The 12,692-nt window shown below is 39.9% G+C and overlaps 1 protein-coding gene across 1 annotated transcript in view; it reads right to left on the bottom strand.

Moving 5' to 3' along the window:
• Positions 1 to 12,692, bottom strand: part of DIP2C (disco interacting protein 2 homolog C) — a 377,029-nt gene that overhangs the window by 68,940 nt on the left and 295,397 nt on the right. Inside the window, exon 18 of the mRNA XM_040967822.1 lies at positions 705 to 844. Coding sequence (XP_040823756.1) covers positions 705 to 844 — 140 coding nt within the window. The remainder of the gene's footprint in view (positions 1 to 704; positions 845 to 12,692) is intronic.

Genomic DNA, 12,692 nt, shown 5'->3' with positions numbered 1-12,692 from the left:
ATGTGCAAGACCACAACTCCAACCCACAGCGGCTTTGAAGGAAGGAGATAGAAATTATGGAAAGGAATGCCAGCCGAGAAGGAAACCACTTCCATTCTAGGAGACAGACAGTAAGGAACTTAGATGCTGGTAGGCATGAACCTGTTGGAAGGGTAAGAGCAAAAGAGTATTCTATAAACAAGACAGAAGCTGGAGTGCTGTATGTGTGGCCTCAGGGGTGTCCAAGCAGGCAAGAGGCAGCAGAGCTATGACAAGCCAGGGGCCCTTTTCTTGCTGAAAACTGAACAGTCTCATGCCTCTTAGTATTCTCACATGCCTGTGAAAAGCCTTCGGTGCCTCTGGGGAAGCTGAGCTCGAGTGACTCCACTTTGGTTGAGGGGTTATAATGATGGACAGGGAGTTGTTCCTCTGGGCTCCAGAAAGGAACAGCACAGAATTGCCCCACGATGTTGTCTTAAGGAAGAGGTGGACAGACAGCCTTCTTCATCTTTTGGGATATTAAGTGGAGTACTGGGAAGCATGGCCTTCAGTGTTGAAGCTTAACAGAGACTTCTAGTTGAGTGCTGGGTGTGAGAACTCACTCCAGAGGTGCACTGTGACACATGGGCAGACAGAAAGTGACACATGTTGGAAAATCATTTTGTCATTGATTATGAATCCCTGGCCAATCCTGGGACTCCTCACTCCAAACCCTATGCACTCACCTCCAGGCATCACGAGGCCAACATCCTGCACGGTGAGCACGGACAGCTTCTCTTCCGAATCCACACGGATAACGCCATAGGTCAGCCCATGCATGGAGAGCACACCTCGACCTGGGGGCTGGTTGCTGTCATCTGTTGGCCTGTAAGACAGAGCTCAAGTGAATACCTGGGAGTAGCTGAGCCACTCGCATGACAGATGTACACATCAGTTTGCAGTGTATACATACAGATAGGATGGGATGGTGGTGGCCAGACGTGCCTCCTGACAACAGGGCTGCTGCCACAGGCTATTGCTCACTGTTCTGCTGAGTCTACCCTGTTGCTGCCAGGACATCTGCAAAATGCCCAGAACAGTGGAGACAAACTCTCTTGACATCCTGCTCCACCTCCGTGAACACTTACCCATGACTGACTGATTCTCCCCACACCACCCCATTCCTGTTCTCTGCAATGTCTGGCTTTCTGATTTTGCAATGGCTGGGAAAGGAAAATAACATCTCTCTCTCTCACACACACGCACACACATACGCACAATTTGCACATGAGCAGTGCAGTTAGAAATGCTGACAGCCTTGCACAATTCTGATGCATTTTGTCTGGGCTTATGTTCAATCTCCTATGTGAGAATCTAAAATCAGGTTTATGCACTGACATAATTCCTAGCTATTGAGCTTTAAGGAAAAACTATATAGGCATGCTACAAAATGCTTTGTGGTTCTGAAGATGTAGATTCAGATAAACAGCTCTCCAAAGACTCCGTGCTCACAAGTCACCTTTCCTACAGCCCACCGTCACTCACAGTCTGGCCCTGCCTTGCTTTCTACCTTCTGCCTCAACCCTCCTTGTCGGTGAGTACCCCAGTTGCCTTTCACCTTGGGGTTCTGTTATTGGTTCTTGCTCAGGCCCATAGGGTTTAGAGCTGGGGAGTACTCACAATTCAGGTCAACATGACATCTTTCTGTACATTTTCATCTAAAAAAAGTCAATCGAGTTTCAAGACTAAATGTTGGATTGTGCATCTCAGTGTGTTGAATATGCCGGCACGGAAAGTCCATCTAGCACTTCTCCACATGGCTGTCTTCCTCATCAGCACACCTGTCTCAAAGCACACACCATCTGCCTACATCCAAGGCCTCCTCTAACTTTCTGGTGAGCAGATTGATTTGGTACTTATCACTGCTTTATAATGCCTTGCAATAATGTTCAGCAGTAAATATCTGTTAACTAAATTACAGAATAAATTAAAACATTTCCAAAGGAATGGATTTCATCCCTGAAAACTAAACATTGTGCAGTCTGTAGTTAAATTAGAGTCTGTGAATCAAGTAAACATCACATTTGCTTTTATGATTTTTTTTCACTTAACAATCTTTAATGTAGTCTTATGGTCTAAAAGTCCATACACTTTTGTTTAAAATATGCAAGTTGACCTTGCCCTTAAAGACATAAATTGGGTAACATAAAAGTTAAAATTTGCAAAGAAACTGCATGTGAATCAATTAACTGATTTTTTTTTACAGTAGTCTAGAGTCTAGAACATAATTATTCTATCCATAAACTCTAAAACATATCTGAAAGATTTTGGGGTAGCACCAAGCAGATGTGTTTTCTAAACATCTCATAAATAATACCCACATTAAGTTATGTGGATCTCATGGAATCAAAACACTATTTGCAAAACAAATACATATAGAATACATATATACACAAGCACAACTATTTTGAAAGAACATGAATATTGTAATCCAGATTGCTGTGAAAATAGTTGTGCTTGTGTATGTATTTTTTTTTATAAATCTTATTTTTTATAATGATGGTAGATCAGAGTGGGAAGGATGGAGGCTTAGTAAAAATTGAGTGCATTTATGTATTTTGTATGTTACTGCATATTACAGCACCTGTGCCACTGCATGTATAAGTGAAGGTCATGATTATCCAGCCCCAGAGCAGGTGCTGACTCAAGCATTTGGATTCCTCCCTCCCACAAGGGAAATCTGGATGGAGTTCCAGCTTCTTCAGCTTGGCCCAGCCCCACTTATTGCAGCTTATTTGGAAGAGTGAGCTAGTTAGTGAACAGAAAATATTTTTTGTTCTGTCTTTCAAATATGCAAAATAAGTAATTAATCACACAATTTAAGATCTTAAGAAAACCTAAATATAGGTTCCAAAAAGCCCATTTGTGTTCTAACTAAAATATGTGAATATTATATATATTTTCCACTTAGCAGACATGCACAGAGCACAAGCTATAAGCTGTTTTAAATATTTTACTCAGATTAATAATCTGTTCTTTCGGGGAACCATATGCAGAGGTGAGAGGAGGTCCTTTGCTGCCCATACCACTTCTGGGGACACAGCCAGGTACCACATCCATGCTGCTTACATAATGTATAATTTAATGATGTTGCTATGTAGGTTTTCAGGATACCTATTTCTGTAAACTGCCTTTTTTTTTTTTTGAAAACTGCATTTATTTATTTGAAAGGTAGAGTGGATGGAGAAAAAAGGAGAGACAGGTTGAGAAAGAGCTTGTTGCCTGGTTCATTTCCGTTGCCAGGGTTTCATAGTGTAACAAACGCATTTGCAAAACTGTCATGCCACTTGTCATTCACTGAATCCTTTTGCAAATGGGAAAACAAAGCCCCTGCATCTAACATGGGCAATATGAAAGCCTGGGATTCTCAGTTTAGGAACAATGGTGCAGCTGGAAAGCAGAGAAGCTGATTGTAGGCAACTCCACCCTCCTCTTCCTCCTACTCTACTTATTACAGTGCTTCTAGATAACTGATTGTTATCAACGACACACACAACACTGCTGTAGCAATACTATGATTAATAACAGCAGCTAATATTTGCTGAGTTCTTCCTGCATACTGCATATATTTTTAACTACCTCCTGTGTGTGAGCCCATTTAATGCTCACACACGCCAGTGATGTTGAGTACTCGGATTATCCCCATTGGAGGGAGCTGAGCAGTACCAGGATTAGAAAGTTAGCACTTTAGTAGCTAGGATATAACCCAGGAAGATGGGCTCCTAAACAGGAGCTGAACATGGCACTTGACTTTAGAGATACAGAGAAGGAACACAGTAGGGCCCCTTCCTAAGAGTTCAAAGCACCTTCCCCCGGACACAGCCTGACTCCAGGACTCTCAAAGCTGCCTGTGGAGCACTGCTTCTGGAGCTAGCTACATTTGGTATTCAAAGGAATTACTGACCAGTTCCAAGACAATCAACTGAGACAGACAGAACGCAGTCATCTGGGAGTGAACTCATTTCTGACTTGGTCAATACAACAGCATGGCATTCTACAGGTTCTACCCAAGACAGGTCTGGGTAGCCGTTAGACCTGACAGCCAGCAGATCAACAACTCTAGTGGTGGTACGTCAGGTGCCATTTTGTACACTATTAAGAGACCTAATTGAGTTATGGGAGTCCCAGAAGGTGCAGAAAGAGGACCTGGTTTTACAGATATATTTAATGAAATAACAAGGGAAAACTTCCCTAATCTAGAGAAATAATTGGGAAACAAGATCCAGGAGGGGCATAGAACTCCCAACAGGCTTGATCAAAAGCAATCTTCACCAAGACACATGATCATCAAGCTCTCTTCAATTGAACATAAGAAAAAGATCCTTAATGTGCACGTGAAAAAAAATCAACTGACATATAAAGGAATGCCAATTAAACTCACAGGAGACCTCTCACAGGAAACTCTACAGGCAAGAAGAGAATGGAGTGACATAATTAGGATTCTAAAAGAAAAAAATTGTCGGCCTAGGATAACATATCCAGCAAAGCTTTCTTTTGTCTTTGAAAATGAAATAAAATTATTCCATAGTAAAGAAAAATGAAAAGAATTTGCCTCTTCCAAACCTGCCCTACAAATGATACTTCAAGATGTTCTCTTGATAGAGAAGAATAGCACCCACCAGAACCAAAGGCAAATGTGGAGAACACCCCAGTAAAATGACACCAATGAACAACCCATTCCTAAAATGACAGGACCAAAGTATCACCCATATGTATTAACCCTGAAAGTAAATGGCTTAAGCTCAATCAAACATCATAGATTAGTAAACTGGATTAAAAAACAAAACCCATTTATTTGTTGTCTAGAAGAGCCACTTCAACAAAAATCAGCAGAAGCTATATTGTATTGGTTTTAATGTTTTCTGTTAGCATTATCTCTTCAAAACATTTTCCTCTGATTAAATCTTTCAATGACTCATAGATCACACAGCAGCATCATTTTCTTTAAGAAGGTTCTTGATTTTCATTTCTTCAGCTACACGTTAGTCATTTAGGAGCATGTTATTTAACTTGTTTGTGGTGTTAATTTCTTTTTTCTTCCTGATATTTTGTTTTATGGCTTTTCATTTAAGGGGATGTACAGTAGCTGTGAAATGGAGACTAACATATCCAGATGTGAGGATACAATGTACTATGCATTTCTACTTCCAGACAAAGATGGACTTACAATGGAACTGCTTACTATATCTTGACAATAGGATGCTGAACTCTCTGCAACTGTTCATGTCTGCAATGATGGACATATGACTGTGTATAAAGAACTATACTTTGGTAATGACATAGAGGAATTGGCGGGAGGTGGGGGGGAATTGAGGAGGGGATAAGAGAAATCCCAGGGCCTATGGAGCTGTATCATAAAATGCCGATAATAATAATAATAAAATGTGTAATGTGAAAAAAATATTTAACCAGGAAAAAAAAAAAAGAAAATGCCCTGCTGCCCTTCAACCATCACCCAGATGTGATGGGCCTGTGGTACATAGCTTGCATTATATTCTGTGTTACTCACTTTGTTCCTTAGCTACTTTTGCTATTTATCTAAAAAAAGCAAATTTAACCTCCACAGCATTAACTTGTAAGTTGAGGCTCTTCCACAGAACCCACACATACTAGAATGTAAACAAGAATCAAACTAGAATCTATAGCTAATCAAAAGTGATAAATATTAGGGTGGGATGATTAAATCATAGCTTGTTATCTCTTAAAAGAAAAAAAAGCACAGCTAGAAAAGCCATTGTCCCTGGGGTCCTGTATTCTAGTCTTTACCCAGCCTCAGCCTGCCGTCCCCTGGGTCCTTCTGCTTGCTCTTGCCCATCTATCAGGTGGGATGCTGGTGGTTTTAGTGATGGCTTTTAGAGAAGCATTCTGTGTTGTTTCCAAAAGAAGTGACAGTAAGGTACTGAACAATTACAGGGCCATGGTCTTCACCCCATCGCACGTGGTGATCAAAAAGAACCTGACCTATCTAAATAGCCTGGGAAGATCGATTTACAGGCACAGGTGCCTGTGTATGGTCCTATTGGCTGCTGTGGCCCAAGCCCACAGCTCAACTGAGTATCCGAGTAGCTTTTGTATAGATTACCCAGTGCTTCACACTTTTTAACAGAGAATCACATAATAAAATATGTACCAGAAAGGGTCAAAAGCTTGCAAATAATGAGCAAACGCTTCTGAAATAATTATCTTCACTGAATACCAGAGATAATTCAGTATCATTTTTTAATTAAGTGGACTGAAAGTCAAGCAAGTCATGGGCTGCACTGTGCTGGTTACTAGAAGTTCAATCTCTTCTTCATTATCAGAGCAGAACAAATTGTCCCTGGAAGGTTATTAACACACAACACACAAATGTTTCATAGCATGAAGGATTCAATTCTCAAAGCCTCCAAATGAAGGGTAATCATCTCCTACAGAGTTTTCTCTTCAATAAGGCTGAAAATCTAACTTGCCTTCTTTTCCCTGTAAAACCTATAGATAAACCTATAAATAAAATGAGAATTATAATACTTCCCACATTAGACTTTACAATATCATTTAAGAAAGCATCTATCTTCTTCTTCACACCAAAATGTGTAAAGAAGCTTTCTCAGATTCCCACTTAAAGCATTTTCACAGAATGTATCTAAGTTATATCTTTTGCTTAATAACCCTGTCTGACTTCTTATGCATTAAGACTTCACTTCAGGTATGTCTCAGGAATAAAGTAAACACTTAAGACAGAGCACAGCATGTGCTCATACGAGCTGGCTCATTGTGAAAAAATGAGAAGCTGTTCCAATTTTTTCTGTGGAACACAGTGACTCAAGTGAGATGCCAATACGCAGAACATTTCCTGTCTATTTGTATGTTATAGAAAGCAACCTCGAGAGGAGTTAAGTTGATAAAGATGCAAGTGTGCATGCTGCTGTCTTTGCATTTATTTGAAAATGACATGTAAGTATAAAGACAATGAGAGAAACAGATTCTAGATTAAAGACTAGCACTCACCACTGAAAGACTAGCACTAGATTAAAGACTAGCACTCACCACCTTAAGTCACCTATGGGCAATTAGAGAATCAAAGTATAATAGCTAATTATAAAAATTATTCTTTCATACAGTCACCAGCATTCAGGCTGAAATATGCATAAATGTTAGAGACAGCACTTGTCTTGCTAAGACAGAAAAGTGACCAAGGTGTGCGGAACGCAATGGAACAGGAAGACCTGAGTAGAACACTACTTTTGACTTCTTATCACATTGTTACTGCTGATTTCACCTCAGGATATTCAAATTTTAACTTTTATCCTTTTCTGTCCCTCAACTTGTTCTTGAATCTGAAGCATGATGACAACCAGAAAACTAGAATCTTTGACAACACTGTGACAGCTGACACCAGGCTTCGGTGACGTGGCAGGAGCTTCACCCAGAGCAACAACTGCCCCAAGACTGCGTGCAGGTGCTGAGGGCCGTGGGGATGCTGATGTCCACGCCACAAAGTCCACACTGCTGTCATGATCTGGGCAGTGCTGGGGCCAATTTCTGCCTTTCCATAAGTTTGCATGTAACAGTTGAAAACAAACATGCAGTTCCTGCTCTGGGAAGCCTGACAAAGTCTGCCACCCGAGCTAGAGGTCACTGACGATCTTGGCCAAACTGGGAGAAAGGCAAGGGAGGAGACTCATTGGGCAGCTGAGCAAAGTCCAGGTTTCCTCCAGTCATCTGCCTCGTTAGCAATGATTTTGACTTAGAAGCCTTCTTGTATACATCAACATGATTTCCAGTCTACAGGCTGTGTAGAGGCACATTTCTCTGCAGTGTTAACATCATTTTCATCATGACTGTTACTGTGAACATCTGCATTCTGAACCACTTTGGCTGCTTTCAGCATAGATGAATGACTTAACAATAGGAAACTTACTGCTATTGTTAAAAAAAAAATCAAAATTTTTATCTTCCAGTTTCCTCATGATGACTATGAGCCACTGCTACAAAACATTGACACAAATCAGAAACCATGTCCTTGGTGACCCATGCCTTTTTGTTAGAATAACGTACCATGTCGAACCTACTTGGTTTTTGTCCATCACGGCAAGTTTATACTTCCGTGTGCTGGCTGAAAGCTACTCTGTCCTTGGCATACTCAATAACAGGCAAGGGCTATCACATCAGCTGTGGCCGGTGCTGTTTCTGGGACCATATTCCCACCACAGTGACACTTCACCATCATTATGGACTTACTCGGACATAATCCTGACAAACTTGTTAACACATTTCCCCACTGCTTTGCAATTGGCAGGTATTATTACTACACGTCTTTATCAATGTGATGCTCTATCTTTTGGTAAATTCCTGCAACCATCCTGTTAGATAGTCAGGATTTATTTCGGTTTTAAATTCATCAGGATCTTTGCATCACGAAGGGTATATGTTCTGTACAATCCATTTTTTTTTTACAATACATGGTAATTAATATTTTCATTGTGTTTCTCTCGTTTATTAACCTCTACTGATCCACTTTCAATATGAACCTCAACACTATCTTTCTGGCTCTCCAGATCCTGTGTAGTGGTCATTCCCATCTTCTTTATCATGTTTTCACACTTTTGCTATAATCTAGTTTTTCCAAAAGCTTTATTTTTTTGTTACTGCTGAACATAAATGCCACTGCTTTTTTATCACTCACCCACTGCATATGGGTAGACCTTTATAAAATTTTTCTCAACAATATTATGCCACACATTTGAGAATAAGCAAATAACATAGTAGTAAGACCTGAAGATCTGGGTCCCATGAGAAGTATTGTGGGAGGCTTGCTGCTGATGCTTCTGGACTGGACAGAAGCTATTTAATTATCTTCTGCAGGTATGATTATATGAAGAAGACAGCCTGGTTGGATAAAAGATATCACAGTTGAAGGGGCCTGGGAGAGCCTTCTCTTAGGAAGGCTGAATAAGCCATGTTATATGTCTTTATTCTGTCTGTAACCCGTCATATGAGGTCAGGTGTGGAGTTTTCCACTGGATCCATCATGTCCATGGTCAGAAAGCTTCGGATTTCAGCTTATGGATCTTTGAACTATGTCAGAATATTTTCACCAAATTATCAATATCTGACCAAACCAGGCAGTTTGGTTAGGGTTAGAATCAGTCCACCTCCTGTGTATCTTGTTGAGTCCTTCCTTATTTTATGCAGGAGCAAAAAAAAAAAAAAAAAAGAGTGGTGATACAATCATTAAATGGCATTAAGTGTGGCCCTGGATGAATAGCAGGTGTGGACTTAAGCCTACACTCCAGGTAGGTAAGATGTGGATGCACAAGTCCCCCTGATAAACAGGCTACAGGCTGCTTAGACATGTTTGCATCTCATTAGTATATTCTAAATTTGGGCGAATGGCTAATATGCATCACCTACAGAGTCATGGGGTGGGGTGGGGGTGGAGGAGAACAAGGAGTAGAAAGATAAAGACAGGATATGTCAACATAAGTATATGATTTCTCTAGGAAGAAACATACCAAAATGCTCAATTGAATCAACAAAGAAAGGACATTTCACCAACATTTGAAAAACAAACTGAAGGGGCAAAAATTATAGACCATGGGTCTATAAATTTGAAAGAGAACTTCCTCATTTTGCTGCCACATTTCTTCAAAGTGTGGCATTTTTTTTCCCCACTGGCAGAGATACCTACAACAAAATCATTCTGCCTTCTGAGCAATGGTAAATAAGCAACTTCTCCCAATATACTCCGCACCTGACACCAGCATGTGAAGTTTTAAATTAAGACAGTTCACTTTTTGGTTTGGAAGCATTAAGGCAAACATTCTCAGCAGAGGACCAGAAAGTAAATATTCTTGGCCTTGTGGGCCACAGGGCTTTCTATGATAAAAGCTGACTTGTCCGCACATGGGTGTGTCTGTGTTCCAAGGAAATTTTATACACAGGTAGTTCACCAACCTAAGGCTTAATGGTTGGTTATTTATTTATTTATAACTCAGTAAAAATCAATAGGAAAAATTTGGTGTCTAAATATGATCTTTTATGGTACTTCACAGACTACTGATATAATCTTTCCTAACAGTGTCTCTACAGAGCAGGCCTGGTAAGCAGGAGGCAGACAAAACATGCAAACAACCACAAACTATTTACTGAATGAGTGGAATCAGAGATATGCTGGAAGTTGTAGGAGAAAAGGCAAGAAACAAAAGCTTCTGGCATATTCCCTCTAGGGGCATACATCACTGCTAGGCCACCCCACCTGAGGTTCCTTTGTCAGAACCCAAGTGCACAAGGCAGGTATTTCCCATGAAGGATGCTATCTGGGCATGCATGAGGAGGAGCTGTGGGAGAAGGGGGTACTGGTGCTTAATATTCTGAATTCTCCTCGAAGATCTAAGCTCCAGATTAAACAAACAAAAAACTTCGAAAAGTTCACGGAAAACGGAACTCAAAGTTTAAGTGCAGAAATTTTTGAAATCCACATATCTTCTTTTACAAACATTTCCCATGAACTTTTTGAAGGCCTCAAATGTTTTTTTCTTAACCAAGCATTCCTACAGTCACCACAGCTAAGAATGTGATAGACAAGAACCAAGCAGGTTCTGCTTCACCTGTAAAACACAAGCAGAGCTGAGTGTTGGTTGCCCACACAAAGGCAACATATATTTCTGGAGGATCAGGAAGTGTCTGTAGTAGACTCAGCTGAGGAATACATGAGAAATTCAAAATTCATGGAAAATTTCCATCATCTTGTAATTTCATTTTTTCTACAAATTTTCCAAAGTCGTCAAAGCAGAAAGACACCGCTTGATTCTCCCACTCACAAACTTTCCATCCTTAACCTATTATCTTTAAAGACAGTTTAACTTCTGAAAAAACAAAAAAGAAAAAACCAAGCTGAATGTATGTGAACTAGGAAAGACTTTGCCAATCAAGTCATTTGGCAAATATCCAGCCATGGGGATAACATCACACATTCCATTTTCTGCTTGGATAGCTCTATTTAAGATACTTGATTATAAACAGAGATGTGTAGTTTGTGACTGAGTAATCTGGATGTTTTTGGTGATGACCTTGTGTGACATCTAAGGCCTGTGGTGACTCAACATCTTGAACAACTACCCATCAGTCTATGATTATCCACTCTGAAGCGTCAGAAATGGAAAAATTATTTCAAGCATTCTGATTGTTTGTGTCTACCATACATGCCTGGTTTTTAATTTTCCCATTGGTTATTTGGCAAATAAACAAATATGATGATACACCTGGGTTGTAACAGTAGCCACAGGTTGCAGTCAAGGATAAAAGAAGTTGGAAAATAAGCAAATGCATGCAAAAGGTCTCCATGCAGAAGCCACTTTGTGCACAAGCAAGACCAAATGACCAACCAGCATTTTTCTGTTGTGTCACTTTATCATCTCCGATGAATATAATAAATGTGATGTCACTGCCTTAGAGCAAGATCCACCTCTACAAGAGCGAGAGAACCTGGAAGTAGTTCAACACAACTACCTATTCCTAAAAGGAAGTGTTATGCTTTTGACAAAATTTTGAAACTAACATTCTCAGTTCATTTATGCTTGTATGTATTCTGACCACGCATACTTACATTACGGACAATGCCGATGCAAATCTTATTTGTGTGCTGGCTCTATACTTGAGTCTCACTAGCCATAAAAGCAAGCACCTCACAGGCTACAACGGACACATTTAATAAATAGCTGCCATTCGATTTGCCTGATTTTTGGACCTGATTTTCTCCATCATTCAACTGAAATATTTTTTAAAAAATTGTTTCAAAAGAAAAGATTACAAATCCTCTGCTTGTCCCCTTTTCCCTTCAAAATCAACTGTGGCATAACCTGCTGCCTGCCCTTACTGGCACAATGATCACATCCTTTAGGAAAAGCAAATGAGTAAATCATTTAATCACAAGCACTTTGGGTTTTGATTGTTTTGTGAGTTATTTGTGGCACCGGTTTAATGAGCACAGCTATGGGATTAAAGGCATTTATAGGTGGAAAGAAATTTGCAGATTCCTAAATGTGCCCCCCGCCCCGCCCGCCCTTTTATTTGGTAGAAGAAACTAAGTACCTTGCCAGGATCCAGGGCTCAAACCTGAAATTTTGACTTTCACGGTCCCTTAACAAGTTTCCTGTAGTTTCAGATTCTTGGTATCTAATCCTAGATGCTCAAATTAGGCACGATCTAAAACTCACCTTGTAAGAACAGTATTGTGATAGTAAATCTGCTAAAAACAATCCTGGATACTAGAACTCCAAGGTCAAACAGAGATGTCAGAAAATTATTCACAGAGAGTCTACTCTTACATGTTTGTTAACAGAATGATCCTTTTAAAAAATGAGGTTTCAATGCTGGGATAATAGTATCATTTTTTATCATTACTTTAAATGATGTGATACTTTGAATTCCTAATTCAATCCAAATTAAATGTGGTTTCTGATATATTAAAGATGGTCAATTTCTCAGCCTAATGGTTGGGCAATCTAATTAACATTCTGTTAACAAAGATGCAAAAGATCAGCTTCCTTATTTAAGGAAATCCTTCCAATGAATAATTCTGTAAGACCCCATTTTTCAGGAATACACAGAACTTAGTATAGTGCGTTTTCCAAGTGACCCTTCCCTTTAACCAAGTACATCTGTGCTGCACAAAATACAGTGCAATTAGACAT

The sequence above is a fragment of the Ochotona curzoniae genome, unplaced genomic scaffold, assembly GCF_017591425.1.
Source record: "Ochotona curzoniae isolate NIBS_2020 unplaced genomic scaffold, NIBS_Ocur_1.0 scaffold_4683, whole genome shotgun sequence".
Classification (NCBI taxonomy): Eukaryota; Metazoa; Chordata; class Mammalia; order Lagomorpha; family Ochotonidae; genus Ochotona; species Ochotona curzoniae.
The sequence above is the reverse complement of the archived record's forward strand: the minus strand, read 5'-3'. Positions and strand labels throughout refer to the sequence as shown.